Source organism: Arvicanthis niloticus, chromosome 2, assembly GCF_011762505.2.
Source record: "Arvicanthis niloticus isolate mArvNil1 chromosome 2, mArvNil1.pat.X, whole genome shotgun sequence".
NCBI lineage: Eukaryota > Metazoa > Chordata > Mammalia > Rodentia > Muridae > Arvicanthis > Arvicanthis niloticus.
The window spans coordinates 130291425-130305429 of record NC_047659.1 but is presented as its reverse complement, the minus strand read 5'-3'; the positions used below and the strand labels follow the sequence as shown (position 1 = coordinate 130305429).

Here is a 14005-nt window from a genome sequence, read left to right as displayed (position 1 = left end):
TACATATAAGCACACACTGTAGCTGTCTTCAGACACACAAAGAGATCATCAGATCCCATTATAAATGGTTGTAAGCCACCATGTGAGTGCTGGGAATTGAACTCAGGACCTCTGGAAGAGCAGTCATTGCTCTTAACCACTGAGCCATCTCTCTCTAGCCCCTTATTTACTTATTTATTTGTATCATGCATACACATGTCAGATGGAGGTCAGAGAACAATTTGTGAAAGTCGGTGCTCTCTGCCATGGGGTCTTAGGATCAAACTCTGGTTTTATAGCAAGTGGCTTTAGCAGCTGTGCCCACCCCTATCCTGAGGTAATTTTCTAATTTAGATAATTTTATACATCAAAATGTATAACTTGTACAAATAAAGAAAGTCTCAGGAGCAGTTTTATTAGTTCTTTAGCCTTACAGCCCAGATTCTCTTCAGCTTGTGTAATAAGGGCTTTGCATGAGAGCTTAGAACCCTACTATACTGTGCCTGTATAAGACATTTAGGAATACAAGGCCTAGACCCAGTCCTTCTTTAACTTTTTTAACTGATTTGGGATGGTTAACCTATGAGTTAAGGGACTATAGCAAATTTATGGCTTTGAGTTTATTGTTAGGCGGTTTCCCATATTTTATTTAGAAATAGCTGAGAGGAGTGAACAGACAATAGTCCAGGTTACCTTACATGGATAGTTGGTTTTCAAAACGTCAGAAGTCCATAGAATTGACGCTACAAATATGTATATATTAATGTCCATTCTGATTAGAGACCTGTCTGCTTCTGACAGCTTCCTGTTGTGGGTTGTAAGAAGAAATTGAGCATCCTTGGAGTTATGCCAGTTGTGTGGTGACAGCCACTAGGCAAGAATTGCCTCTTTCCATCTACAGACAAATTACTGTCCAGAAGAGGACACACATGCAGAATAGTCGACTGATTATATCTGCCTAGACAGAGTAATCAGCCCTTAATAATCCTGCATCACTAAGGTCTGTCAGATGACTCTGGGCCAAAAGGCTGAAGATTTGATGCTTCAACGTTCGGTAGTATAGGGGCTTTTCAGGTGTTCAGCGGTCTCTATAAATTGGCTAAGTTTTAGAAGTTATGTTTAGTGCTTTCCATAACTTCAGTTAACTCAGTCATTCTGGATTTCTGACGGGGTTGAAAACCCATAGTCTCATAGCCAATCCTGGCTATTTACTTTGAGAGAAAAGATCTGAGTAGATAGTTTTCAGCTGACATTCATTCTAAAGCCAAAAAAAAAAAAAAAAAAAAAGCCAGGATCAAGTAAGTGTTTTAGTTAGAAGAGATGACAGAGGTTCTGGTTAGTCAACAAAATGATGGACTGGGTATTAGGACTATCTTGTACCTCACTGGTACAATTAGGAATAAGTATGCTCTAACTGTATTTTGAGAGAAAAGTTTTACTTTAACAGGAAGAGTGATATGTAGGAGGAGCTAAGTGGGAAGGAGTACTGAGAGGAAGAGATGGAGCAAGGAGAGAAGATGAAGAAGGGAAGAAGCTAGGTGATGAGAGAGAGAAAGAGAGAGGGTGCATGGAGGCAGATGTTCACAGGTCTCCACCAGCCAAAGATAGTTTTTATATCTAGGTTGGGTATTGGGTTACGCTTCTGATTGAGCATTACCAAACTTATAAATCCTTTGATTAACATTTAAAAAAATTGTATGAAAGCAAAAAGGAAAGGGGGGGCATGGGACAGGGGTTTTCTAGGGAGGGGAAATGGGGAAAGTGGATGGCATCTTAAATGTAAATAAAATATTTAAAAAATAAAATTTATTTTTAGTATCTGTTGATTGCTCTGTGTGTGTGTGTGTGTGTGTGTGTGTGTGTGTGTGTGTGTGTGTGTCAGAGCACACTTTCAGACATCAGTCTTTTTCCACTTCGGTACCTGGGTACCTGTGTCCCAAGAGGTCTTACCCTCTGAGCCCTCTTGCCAGCCCTATGCTGTGGCTTTGAGTGAAGTAGTAATAACAGTGTTACAAGCTAAACATCCCTGAGCCAAGGTTTTTTTAAATCTTATATCTTTGAGGCTAGATGAGTTGTAGATTTCAGAATTTTGAATTACAACTATTCTGGCAATAATCTACACAGGTCTCCAAAATCCTGAAATCAGAAACTCCTCTGAACTCAGCCTCCGCTTAGAGTTCTTCTCTGAGACATTATTTCTAATAACTTTTTTTAAACCTCTGTCTTTAGGAGCCTCCAGAAGATGATGCAAACATAATTGAGAAGATCCTGGCATCCAAGACCGTCCAGGAGGTTGGTAGCTGCTGCTGATGTTCTCTGTCAGTAACAGACACTACCTCCTAGTAGAGAAGGGTTTGCCTGGAGAACTAATGTTGGTCTTCCTCCAGTGAGAGCTTGTTAAGAATGTTGTCCTTGTAGAGGATTTTAGGACTCTAAGTTCTTAAATGTCTCTAGTGGCTCAGTTGATAGTTTTCTCCATTAAGACCCTAACAAAGGTATTTTTATCCCTTTGTTGTAGCCCAAAAGAACTCATCGGGGCCCAAGAACAGGTGGATGAGGAATCCTAACCGGAAACACTGTGGCCTTTTCTTACATGTCTTGGGCTGTATTTGGACTCCTTAAGAGAAAGTTCAGTGACTGGGGCAGTATGTTGGTGCCAAATCAGATGTAGGCTATCTTTCCTTCAGTGTAGGCTTACTACCATGTGGAGAGAGAATATCAGGGGAAGCCAGAAAATGATGAACTTAAGTTCTTTCTGTACCAGGCTGTGGTCCATACATTTCTGGGTCTTGGGACAGCCTGGGCAGAAAGTGTTTTCCACATGGACATTGAAAAGATGCCAGGAAAAGGCCCCTTTCATGCCCCTTTATACTATTGGGGTTTTGGAAAATTTAGAGTTAGGATTAAGGTTAACTGTTAGCTTGTACCAAAAGACCTGGATAATAGAAATTCCCAGCAGAAATTCCTCCTAAAGTAAGGTGTAGGTATTGGTTGGTTTACCTGTTTTGATTTGGCCTATATAAGTGGCCTTCCTGAGGTATGGACTGATACCCCCTTCTATTGGTTACAGGTTCACCCAGGAGAACCTCCATTCGACCTAGAGCTTTTCTACGTTAAGTATAGAAATTTGTACGTCTGTTTTTACGCTACATGTATTTGAATTTTATATGAATAAGATTTCCTTTGCAGTGACACTTTATTATCATCCATATTTCCAGAAACTGGCCCCTAAGGCATTGACCTTGCCTGAGTCAAATTCACCTTAGGCAATGTTATTCATTTTAGGTTTATATAGAATCACCTGGGAGGCTTTAAAACCTACCAAAGGCCTTGTTCCAGCCAAGACCAGTTGATTATAGTCAGAGTGCGCCCTGAGGACTAAAGTGTTTTTAAAACTTCCTGGGCATTTCTCATGTGCACCCAAGGTGAAGCTGTTCAATGGTGTATATTTTTCCCTCTTCCATTCCTCTTCTTTCTGCTACCTGCCTATTTTCACTGATAGTTTGCCCCATAAATCTGCCCCTTTGTCTGTTCTGAGTCAGTTTCAGTAGAACTTGCAGAGAAATTAGTGATTAGAAATTAATCCTATATTAATTGCTCTAAAGACAAGGCTTTTCTAAGCAGTGCGCAGCAGAGTTACAACAGACAACTGCTGCTTCTGTGTATAAAGGATGGCCATTTTTTTTATTGAAACTTTGATGATATTTTGTTATGTTTGTCTCACAATTGTATGTCTTTGGATAGTTCCTATTTGCATTGTAAATGGGCCACAATGGAAGAGCTGGAAAAGGATCCCCGCATCGCACAGAAGATCAAACGCTTTAGGAACAAACAGGCCCAAATGAAGCACATTTTTACTGAGGTGAAACAATGTGTATTAACTCATTTCACTGCTGCTTTTCTTTCTGCATTAAATATCTAGGTGGATATTTCTAAGTTCAAACTAAAGTACTGTATAACTCTATTGGTCAAGTCTGATATGGGTGCTGATAAATTGAACATACCCAGTTATTCACTAAACTTTCTAAACTGACAGCTTATAACCTTGGATAAAAAATAGCGTGAGAGCCAGGCGGTGGTGGCGCACACCTTTAATCCCAGCACTTGGGAGGCAGAGGCAGGCGGATTTCTGAGTTCGAGGCCAGCCTGGTCTACAGTGTGAGTTCCAGGACAGCCCAGGTCATACAGAGAAACCCTGTCTTGAAAAACCAAAGGAAAAAAAAAAGAAAAAGAAAAAAAGAAAAGAAAAGAAATAGCGTGAGAACAACATACATACAGTTGTAGGCCCTCCTCCAACAACAGATATTTAAAAACAAAAAAGCTATAAATGTTAGAAAAAACAATTAAGCTTGAGAATTTCAAAACACAAGAAAACACTGAGTTTCAGTGTTAAATCTGTTGGTTCAGTAGACACAACAAGCATCTCAAGTAAATAGAAAGTATAGGTATAGTTTATGTATGCATTTTCCCTAATTATGTACATGTGCATACTTGCACAGCATATATTCTTGTTCAACGGAGGAATCTGCATGTTTACACATACATATAAGTTAAGTGCCTATACAGACATATGCCAAACAGCTTTAATAAGAAGAGTACCAGACCTGAAATGGAAGAAGTAGACAAATATTCAGGGAATTCAGAAAGAAGGAAATGTTGGTTATTAAGCATACCAAAATGTTTGGCTTCCACAGAAACCAAAAGAAGTGCAAATAAAATTGAAATCTTCCAGTTTTTATTTATTAGATGCGTGAAGGTTTTAAAGGCATTTAAGGCTGTACAGGTGGTTGGCCATTATTGGTAAGAGCATAGGGAAGGGACAGCGGCTTGTGAGCATGAATAGCTCTGACCCATCAGATGTCCCAAATCCACATGGCCTTTTTTCCAGAAAGTCTGGTTCTGTCATGTGTCTTAAAGAAGACATCAAGTCTTTGTACAAAGAATTGACTATTTTAAAAGTTGCTTATACTGGTGAAAAATTAAAAGCAAACACAATGTTGGATAACTGCCATTTGCTAAGTTATATATCCTATAGTATGCCATACTATACATTTAATAATAATATTGAAGAAAATTATTGGTGATTTGGAAATAATGCTTAGTGTCATGAAGTGGTGTTTGTTAAAAATAAGACCATAGGACAGTTCATACTAGAGTGCAAGAGAAAAAGAAACATCAGAATACAACACATAGGAGATGTCCTGAATAAATAAATATGTGAATATCATATCATTTTTCTCTGATTGGTGGAATTCTATTTTCTTTTTTCTGTGTAATGTATAGTTTTATACAAATAACTTTTGAAGGAAAGAGACAATAAAAAATATTTTTAAAATATAGTCTTATTAGATCCTAAGAGGACACTCAGGTGCCATCAATCATTGTAAATTGCTCATCCATTTACCCAGCTTCACATCGTGAATTCCATTTACCAGGATTCACATCGTGGTCCTTTTCACTAGTGATAAGTTGCTTCAGGATGACATCGGCTTTTGAGCCTTCCTTCTCATGTAACCCCACAGTTAGTGCTCTGGATGTAGCTCACTGCTATGGCATTTGTCTAGGGTGTCTAAGGCCCTGGGTTCAGTTACACACATACCTTCTAATAAAATTACAGTCTGGCCCAGACCCTGTGGTGGTTAAGCTTATGAAAATTGTTTTTTTAATAACATGTTCCTCTGAAATAGAGTTGGGGGAGGAAGGTGATGACTAAATGAGGATGTTGTGAACCATTGGATATTATATTCTGTGTTTCTTGGAACATTTATTTCACACCTTTATTTTAGAAAATATTTGCAATGTAGCAATTTGTTTACATGTCTGATTCTTCCATTTTAAGCACTTTGAGGCAGACAGAGCCTGTGTCTTTCTTGTTTATCACTGGAGCTAAGCATGGATCAGTACTCAGTACACCAGTTCCTTGCCTCAGACTCTTCAGGATAGATAGATAGATAGATAGATAGATAGATAGATAGATAGATACGTATGTACATACGTAGTAAAGTTTAAACTAAGTGGTATAGTCCTCTGTCTTTCTGATGCAGTCCCATGGGAATGACTTTTCCTTGGTGTCAGACGGAGGAAAGTGTGTTGAATGTATGTTAGGATAGTATAACAGGAGTTTGTACTGGTAGTAAAGAATGCTAGGAATTGAACCTGGGTCAGTATTCCAGAGGGAAGATCAGCCAGTGCTCTTAGCCATGGAGCCATCTCTAGTTCCAGACTTTTGAAAATAGACTTTTGAAAGATTGGAGTACATCATAGAAGTAAGGATTAGTGGAAAGTATCTTTTAACTATTGGGCATTTGTATTAGTAACTTGGGTAAATGATAAATAATATTCTTGTGATATGAGTAGTATTTGAATTTTGGGTTGATCATCTTCATGCTCATTATTTCAAACAGTGACACATGCGTACATAAATATCATGCATAGCCTCCTCCCAGCAGCTCTCCCCTCGCGCAGGCATAAAGGACTAGTAGAAGCATTTCTTCTATGAGAGTTAAATGAAAGCACTTGGCAGAACTTCGGGTACACATTCACTACTTTTAAATGTGACCTAATCTACCCTTCTTTAAATGTGACCTAATCTACCCTTCTTTAAATGTGACCTAATCTACCCTTCTTTAAATGTGACCTAATCTACCCTTCTTTAAATGTGACCTAATCTACCCTTCTTTAAATGTGACCTAATCTACCCTTCTTTAAATGTGACCTAATCTACCCTTCTTTAAATGTGACCTAATCTACCCTTCTTTAAATGTGACCTAATCTACCCTTCTTTAAATGTGACCTAATCTACCCTTCTTTAAATGTGACCTAATCTACCCTTCTTTAAATGTGACCTAATCTACCCTTCTTTAAATGTGACCTAATCTATCCTTCTTTAAATGTGACCTAATCTACCCTTCTTTGGAAGCATAATATGCATAAACATGTGAATAAATTTAAAGTGTACATCCCAGTTTACTTTTACAAAACAAAACATGTGTAAATACCACATAAATCAGGAAATAGAACTTTATCAGTGTTACAAAAGGGAAATTATCATTCCAAGTCACCAAGGGAACAGTGACCTATAAAACAGGGGGAGCCCTTAACCTGGCTTTTCCATATTGTTATAGAAGGTCTTACTTGGCCACTCTTAAGACTATATAATGGTTTGGATCCTTTAAATTTAGTCATGAAAAGCAGAATTTGAGGACTGTTTTTCAGAAATCTCTGTGAGATGACTTACTCTCAAGTACACTTTTTCAGTCTGTTTTCTGAAAAGAGCCCAGAATAGGGACCACTTAAAAGTGAAACACTGATTATTAGAGTTGAGGAAAGAAAACTGCATATCTTAACTCTACTCTGTTTCCCTAGCCTGATGAAGACTTGTTTAATCCAGATTATATAGAAATTGATCGTATCTTAGAGGTGGCTCATACCAAGGATGCAGAAACAGGGGAGGTAGGTGTGTTGCCATTTGCCTTTCATAAAACATGTCACTTCTTTTCACACATTATGTGTCTTGTCAACAAATAGTCTTTGTTTTAATGGCATTTATGTGTTCTCATGCAGGATGGCTTTTCAGGGCCTGACAAAGAATGGTTGACTACTTTACCAAGTTTCTTGTATTTTCCCACCAGGAAGTAACACATTACCTGGTAAAATGGTGCTCCCTGCCATATGAAGAAAGCACCTGGGAGCTAGAAGAAGATGTGGATCCTGCAAAAGTGAAAGAATTTGAATCTCTACAAATTCTCCCTGAAGTTAAGCACGTGGTAATATATCAGCATGTCTGTCTGACACCTCTTATACCATAAAATTTTGAAATTAGAAATAATGATGTGTATTTGACTGGGTTTCTGAGTGGCTTCTGAAGTATCTTAGCTTTGATGCTTCCTCCCCTTGACAAACTTCAACTGCATCCTGCACAGTACTTGCTCTGATCTGTTTTAACATGTGTAGCATGTAAGAAGCTTGGGCGTGGGCTTAGAATTCTTGGTGTGCAGCTGTCCCTTGGTGCCAGTGACATGGAATGCAGAGGAGATGGGTGGGACTCCATTTTTTACTATCTTGCTCCTTCAGTGGTCCTTTTTCATTGTTTTAACACCACCCCTCCCCCACTCAACTACAATATTCTTAAGGTGAGTGGACCTTAGTGGTCCTTCATGGATCCCTGGAACCTCAAAGAGAAGGCATAGAATTTTGAGATAAGTTTATTGTTGGCTCTTCTAATTCTGGGTCATTTGTACATGGAGTATGAACAATTAAAAGGCAGCAGAATTGGAATCAGAGCCTTGTTAGGATGGAAATATCCTGAAAAGATCAGTTGTTAAAAAGAAAGTCATTATAGGCTTTAGTGATCTGTTTTTGATATTGTGTTTTGTCTTATCACTATTTTTATATAAAAATAGCCAGTTATTTAATTTTGTTTCATTGGTGGGATTAAGAAGAGTCGATTAAGCGTATTTCCCTGTCAGTGTTTGGTTTTGGTGTTATGGCAAATAAAAATTTATAGAAACATCTCAAGACACAGACTTGTAATTAGAAATTTGCACAGTTCACAATGTGTTATCTATCTGGTTAATTACTTCCCTTTCAGCCCTCTCCTAAATGTATTCTTGTCTGCTTTTAATTTGCCAGTCATTTATTAAGCATCTGTTAAAGGCTTATTATGTACGATACCAAAAAAAAAAAAAAAAAAAAAAAAAAAAACACCTCAGTATACAGTCCCTGACCCAGGAACTCGGACTTCTAGAAAGAGCATAATGCATATGGAGAAAAATGGCACCAGCCAGTTGTGATGAGAAGCATGATACAAAAACAAACCACTGTAGGAGCAGAGAGGTTCATTCTGAGGCTGATGGACCATCTACAAATCAGCAGAACTCCAACCTGTTCTCACAGCACAGCCCCCATGTGGATTCTCCAGCCTGCCTGTGTCTTTGGCAGGAAAGGGGGTTCCTAGCTTTTTTTATTTGCACTGAAATGGACATTTTGAAGTTTTATCTCAAAAATTCTGAACTGAATAGTGGCTGAAAATATCACTAAATCTCTCTTTTTGTATATAAATGAAGGAGTAAATTAACTTAAGAAAAAATAGTACTTTTTGCTAAAGGACTCTTGCTCTGGGTTTTGATCTTTAGACCTTAACTGTCTTGATGACTAGGAAGTTCAGTGTAGACAATCCAGTCCATACTGACATTTGGACAGTTGAGTATAGAATAGGACAATGCAGAGTGGTGAGTGGCTCAGGGAATGCTGCTGCTGTGCTGGAGCGCCCTCTCAGATGACATATGCAGTGCTAACAGCCACTGATCGAGTCACTAGAGGAGAGGAAGCATTTGGAAAACCTTTGTACCTTACCTTGTAGAGGGTTCCCAGTGGCCTGAGTGGCATGGGCTCCAGGAATCCAGGCTGGATGGTTCTGGAAGCTCTGAAGTGATTTCTATAAAGGGAACAGGGTAGCTAGTGAGAACAGGGATGTTCAGAGACTTTTCTCTAAAAAGAAAGATGTGTTGGCATAATAAGTTTTTCTCCTTTACTTCTAAAAACTCCTTGTAACTTTCTCTTAGTGAGCTGTAGTGGCCTTTTATACTTCTCCCTTTCTCCTAGCTTATTCTCATTGAAATGTACATTTAACATTCTTAACTGAAATAAATGGTGACTAAAAATGTGCTGTTGATAACCTTCACCTCTCCCATTGCAAAGTGCTTAGTCTTACACAGCAGAAGTAATCTTTAGGTGAGTTGTCACATCTGAAAGGTCATGGATAGCTTTATTAAACTTAAGTATACATGACAGAATGGAAGTTATCTTTCAGATATTACATGCAAATGACTCAGCTTTAGTTAATAGCATAAGTTAGGTGTAAACACATTGTAGTAATTCAAAGCAAAGACTAAAATTGATATATAGAAAAACGAAAATCTAGTATCTTCATTTCTAACTGATAGCTAAGGATTTAAGGATTTTTTTTAAGATTATTCATTTATACTTTATGTGTGTGGATGTTTTGTCTGCAAGAATGTCTGTATAACACATGTACCCCCACACCCCCAGTTCCTGCAAAGGCCAGAAGAGAGCAACAGATCTGCTGGAACTGGAATCACAGACAGTTGTTAGCTATCATATGAATGCTAGGAATTGATCCTGGGTCCTCTGGAAATGCACCTCCTGTTCTCAACCACTGAGCCATCTTTCCAGGCCAGATACAAGATCTTAAAATGTCACTTCAGACACTTAATTTGTTTGTAAGCTAAAAAGTTGTCCCTATGTGTAAATAAGAAATATGAAACCTAAATAAGTAAAATGTGTGTCTAGGAAAGCTCAGTATATAAAGATTTAAATAGTTGTCCACATAAGTAAGCACTATCACCTTAACTGAAGTTCCAGTAGTAATTTTTAAACAATTGAGTCTAAACTTACACAGAATAAGATATAATCACAGAGTCATTTCTTCTGTATATGTGCACACGTATCTTCCTCTGTTGGTTTTCACATTATTTGCCTGTTTATTTACACATTTAGTTGTTGCAGGAGGAAAGGGGGTTGTGACAGGGAGCTTAACACTTGGCTAAATTGGGTGACCAATCTCAAAAGATCTACACATGTCTGCCCTACGTCTCCCTACTCAGCACGGCATTATAGATGTACATGGCCATGACTAGCTTTTTGTGGGGTACTAGATGTCCAGATTCAGGTGTTCATGTTTACAGGACAAGTACTTCACTCGTTAAGTACTATCTCTACTACCTCAGCAAAGACAACGTTGAAAAATAACTCCCCATCAGATACATAGCTTCAGTGATTAAAGAATAGTTTGTTTGTTTGTTTTTGGGTTTTTTTTTTTTTTTTTTTTTTTTTTGCAATAGTAGACAAACAGCCTATGGAAAAATAATGAACAGTATAGATACAGTTCCATGGTTGTTTTGAAACTTAATATATGAGGGGCTGGAGAGAGGGTTACAAGCTCTTCTAGAGAACCCAGGTTCATTTGTCAGGCAGTTCATAATTACCTGTAACTCACCTGCAGTAGATATGACACCTGCTTCTGGACACCCAGGCAATGCTTTCCCATGTGCACATACCCACACAGAAATAGATATACAAACATACTTTTTAAAATAATAAATCTTTTTTAAAACTTTATATATAATAATGTGGCCTCATTAGTATTCACAAGATGACTGCGTTTTAGAAACTGGTATTTCAGCCGGGCAATGGTGGCACACACCTTTAATCCCAGAATGTGGGAGGCAGAGGCAAGCGGATTTCTGAGTTCAAGGCCAGCCTGGTGTACAGAGTGAGTTCCAAGACAGCCAGGGCTACACAGAGAAACCCTGTCTTGAAAACCAAAATTAAAAAAAAAAAAAAAAAAAAGAAAGAAAAGAAAGAAAGAAACTGGTATTTCTTATGGCAAAATAAAAGAGTAAGGATGCCTGTATTTTGTTTAAGGGGAATTAAAGAATTTGTAAGGGGTTAAAAAAAAAAAAAAGAAAGAAAGAATTTATAATTTGATTATAAAGAGTTTTTTTCTTAATGTGATAACTTTTTTTACACATTGTCCTTTACTGAGCTGATTCGGTGAACACAAACAAAAAGCAAATATAAAATTCTGTTAGAGAAACCATGCAACTCAAGTAACCTTAGCTTGTTGGGAAATTGAGGTGTCGATGGGAACAGCACCCAGGAGCCCAGCAACACTGTCTAACACTACATATACATTGGTCTGTTACCTCTAAACTTACAGAAGTATTCATAACCTGGCAAAAGTTAGAGAATATAGCACCATTAAGAAAAGTAACAGCAATTTGAATCTGTCCTTCGAACAGCATTTGGGATTTGCTATCTTACCCATGGTTTTCTGTGTTGTGTTTAACACCTTTTTGTGCACTGTGCTCTCTCTTCCCTCCCTAGGAACGACCTGCCTCTGACGCATGGCAGAAACTGGAGACATCTCGTGAGTATAAGAACAGTAACCGGCTGAGGGAGTACCAGCTCGAGGGGATGAACTGGCTTCTTTTCAACTGGTACAACAGGTGAGGGTCCTGAGCCAGTCGGTGCTCACACACTGCAGCTGTCTTGTTGCCTTGACCTGAGATGCACTGAGGCTCAGAAGAGTGAGGGGCAGAGCAGCACTGCCCCAATCTGGAATCATTCCCAAACAACAAAAGGAGAAATGAGTAGAGGGCACGTTCTGATCCACAGGATAATGACAAAGCTACAAGGGTGGGCACTGGCTGGTTCCATTTCCATGGTTTGATACAGGGTCTGATGTGGTAAGGTAGCCTCGAATTCAGTATGTACACTAAGAAAACCTTAAACTCCTAACCCCTTCTTCTTCCCAAGTGCTAGAATTAACAGTTTTGTGCCACCACACATCTTAAGTCCTTATGCCCAACGCTTTAAAGTCTGAAAGAGAGCAGTTGTAGATTCTAGACTCACTCCACTGTTTGTTTCGGTTTAATAGATTACTAGATTTTCGCAATAACACTCAGCTATGACTTACCTATTCTGGTTCTTGTTAGAATCTAAAGGAACCAGATGAAATCTGGAAAACATAAGTTGAGATTTTCTTGTGATTGGCTGTTGTATCCCATTCAGTTATTTTTAAATTAATGCATGTTCCTAATGTTCTGCTGTAGCCTCTGCTACTTACAGTGACCCAGGGCATAACTTACCCAGCTGAGCCAGGTCTTTGGTCTGAACAGTGAGGGAGTGAGACCAGATGTGGTCACTCTGTCTTCCAGGACCACCACTTTTGCTTCTCATCACCAGAAGATAGCTATGTTCTTAGTCTTTCATGAGAAGGAATTTATTATGTAGGTTGACATGTTGTCCTTTGATCACAGAGGCTATACAGTGGGACTCCTTCCCATCTTTACGTTTGGTGTTTGGGAAGTTTGCAGCTCTAAAAACTGGCTTAGAGAAATGCAGGTGTTCCCTCATGAGTACAGTTGAGTACAGTTGAATATGTGTGACACAGAAACAGAAAAAGACAGGCTCTCTGTAGGGAATGTAGAAAAGTACCAGGTCAGGGACAAGAGGAACCAAAAATAACAACATACACAATGGTATGTATGCTATCTTTAAAAATTAATTTAAAAATTAAAGTTTAAATAATCCAGCTTAGGTTATTGACATTTTCCCCTTAATATTGTTTTATAATATTTTTAGTTTTATTCTAAAAGCTTTGTTTTATAAATATTCTCAAAAGTTGGCATAGGCAGAGTCTAAATAATCATAAAACTAGCCTTAATTTAATCTCTATGAAATTATAAAGCCTTCACTAACCTTACAGGTCAGAGTTTTAGTTATAACTAGCCTCTGTAATTTCCCTATATTGGTAATGAATTACACATACTTCTTACCCTCTGCAGAAAAAACTGTATTTTGGCTGATGAAATGGGCCTAGGGAAAACCATCCAGTCCATCGCATTCCTTTCAGAAATCTTTGTCAGGGGAATCCACGGCCCCTTTCTCATCATTGCCCCTCTTTCCACCATCACTAACTGGGAGCGAGAATTCCGGACATGGACAGAGATGAATGCTATTGTGTATCATGGCAGCCAGATCAGCAGGCAGATGATCCAGCAGTACGAGATGGTATACAGAGATGCACAGGTGAGCTCCTCTAACCGAACGGTCAGACACCAGCCTCAGAACTGCCTTTCTGCCACTTGCCTTCAGGAGCCCCAACCCTGTACCTCGAGCTGCTGTTTGCTTGTTTGTCAGGTTCTGTCTGCTGAGCTGACTTCTGTGTTAGACTATGATAACACAGACTGAAGAGATGCTTTCTTATCCCCATGAGTTATAGCTGAGGTCTTTTTTTCAACACTGAAAATTTGGCTTATTGGCTAGTCTGTGAAGTTGCCTTTGTGTACAAAAGATTTTGTCTGGACTCTTACGTATTTAGTAAAGAAAATAAGAATAAGTGTGTGGGCCAGGCATGATAGTACACTCCTTTAATCCCTGGGAGGCAGAAGCAGCAGATCTCTTGAGTTTGCTGTCAGCCTGATCTACATAGCAAGTTCCA

General features: G+C 38.7%; 1 protein-coding gene across 6 annotated transcripts in view; it reads left to right on the top strand.

Moving 5' to 3' along the window:
• Positions 1 to 14005, top strand: part of Chd6 (chromodomain helicase DNA binding protein 6) — a 173988-nt gene that overhangs the window by 83692 nt on the left and 76291 nt on the right. For all 6 annotated transcript variants that reach the window (XM_076930166.1, XM_076930167.1, XM_034493983.2 and 3 more), the window contains 7 exons: positions 2209 to 2271; positions 3050 to 3108; positions 3724 to 3841; positions 7345 to 7431; positions 7611 to 7745; positions 11887 to 12008; positions 13350 to 13593. In XM_076930166.1, the coding sequence (XP_076786281.1) occupies positions 2209 to 2271; positions 3050 to 3108; positions 3724 to 3841; positions 7345 to 7431; positions 7611 to 7745; positions 11887 to 12008; positions 13350 to 13593 (828 nt within the window). The remainder of the gene's footprint in view (positions 1 to 2208; positions 2272 to 3049; positions 3109 to 3723; positions 3842 to 7344; positions 7432 to 7610; positions 7746 to 11886; positions 12009 to 13349; positions 13594 to 14005) is intronic.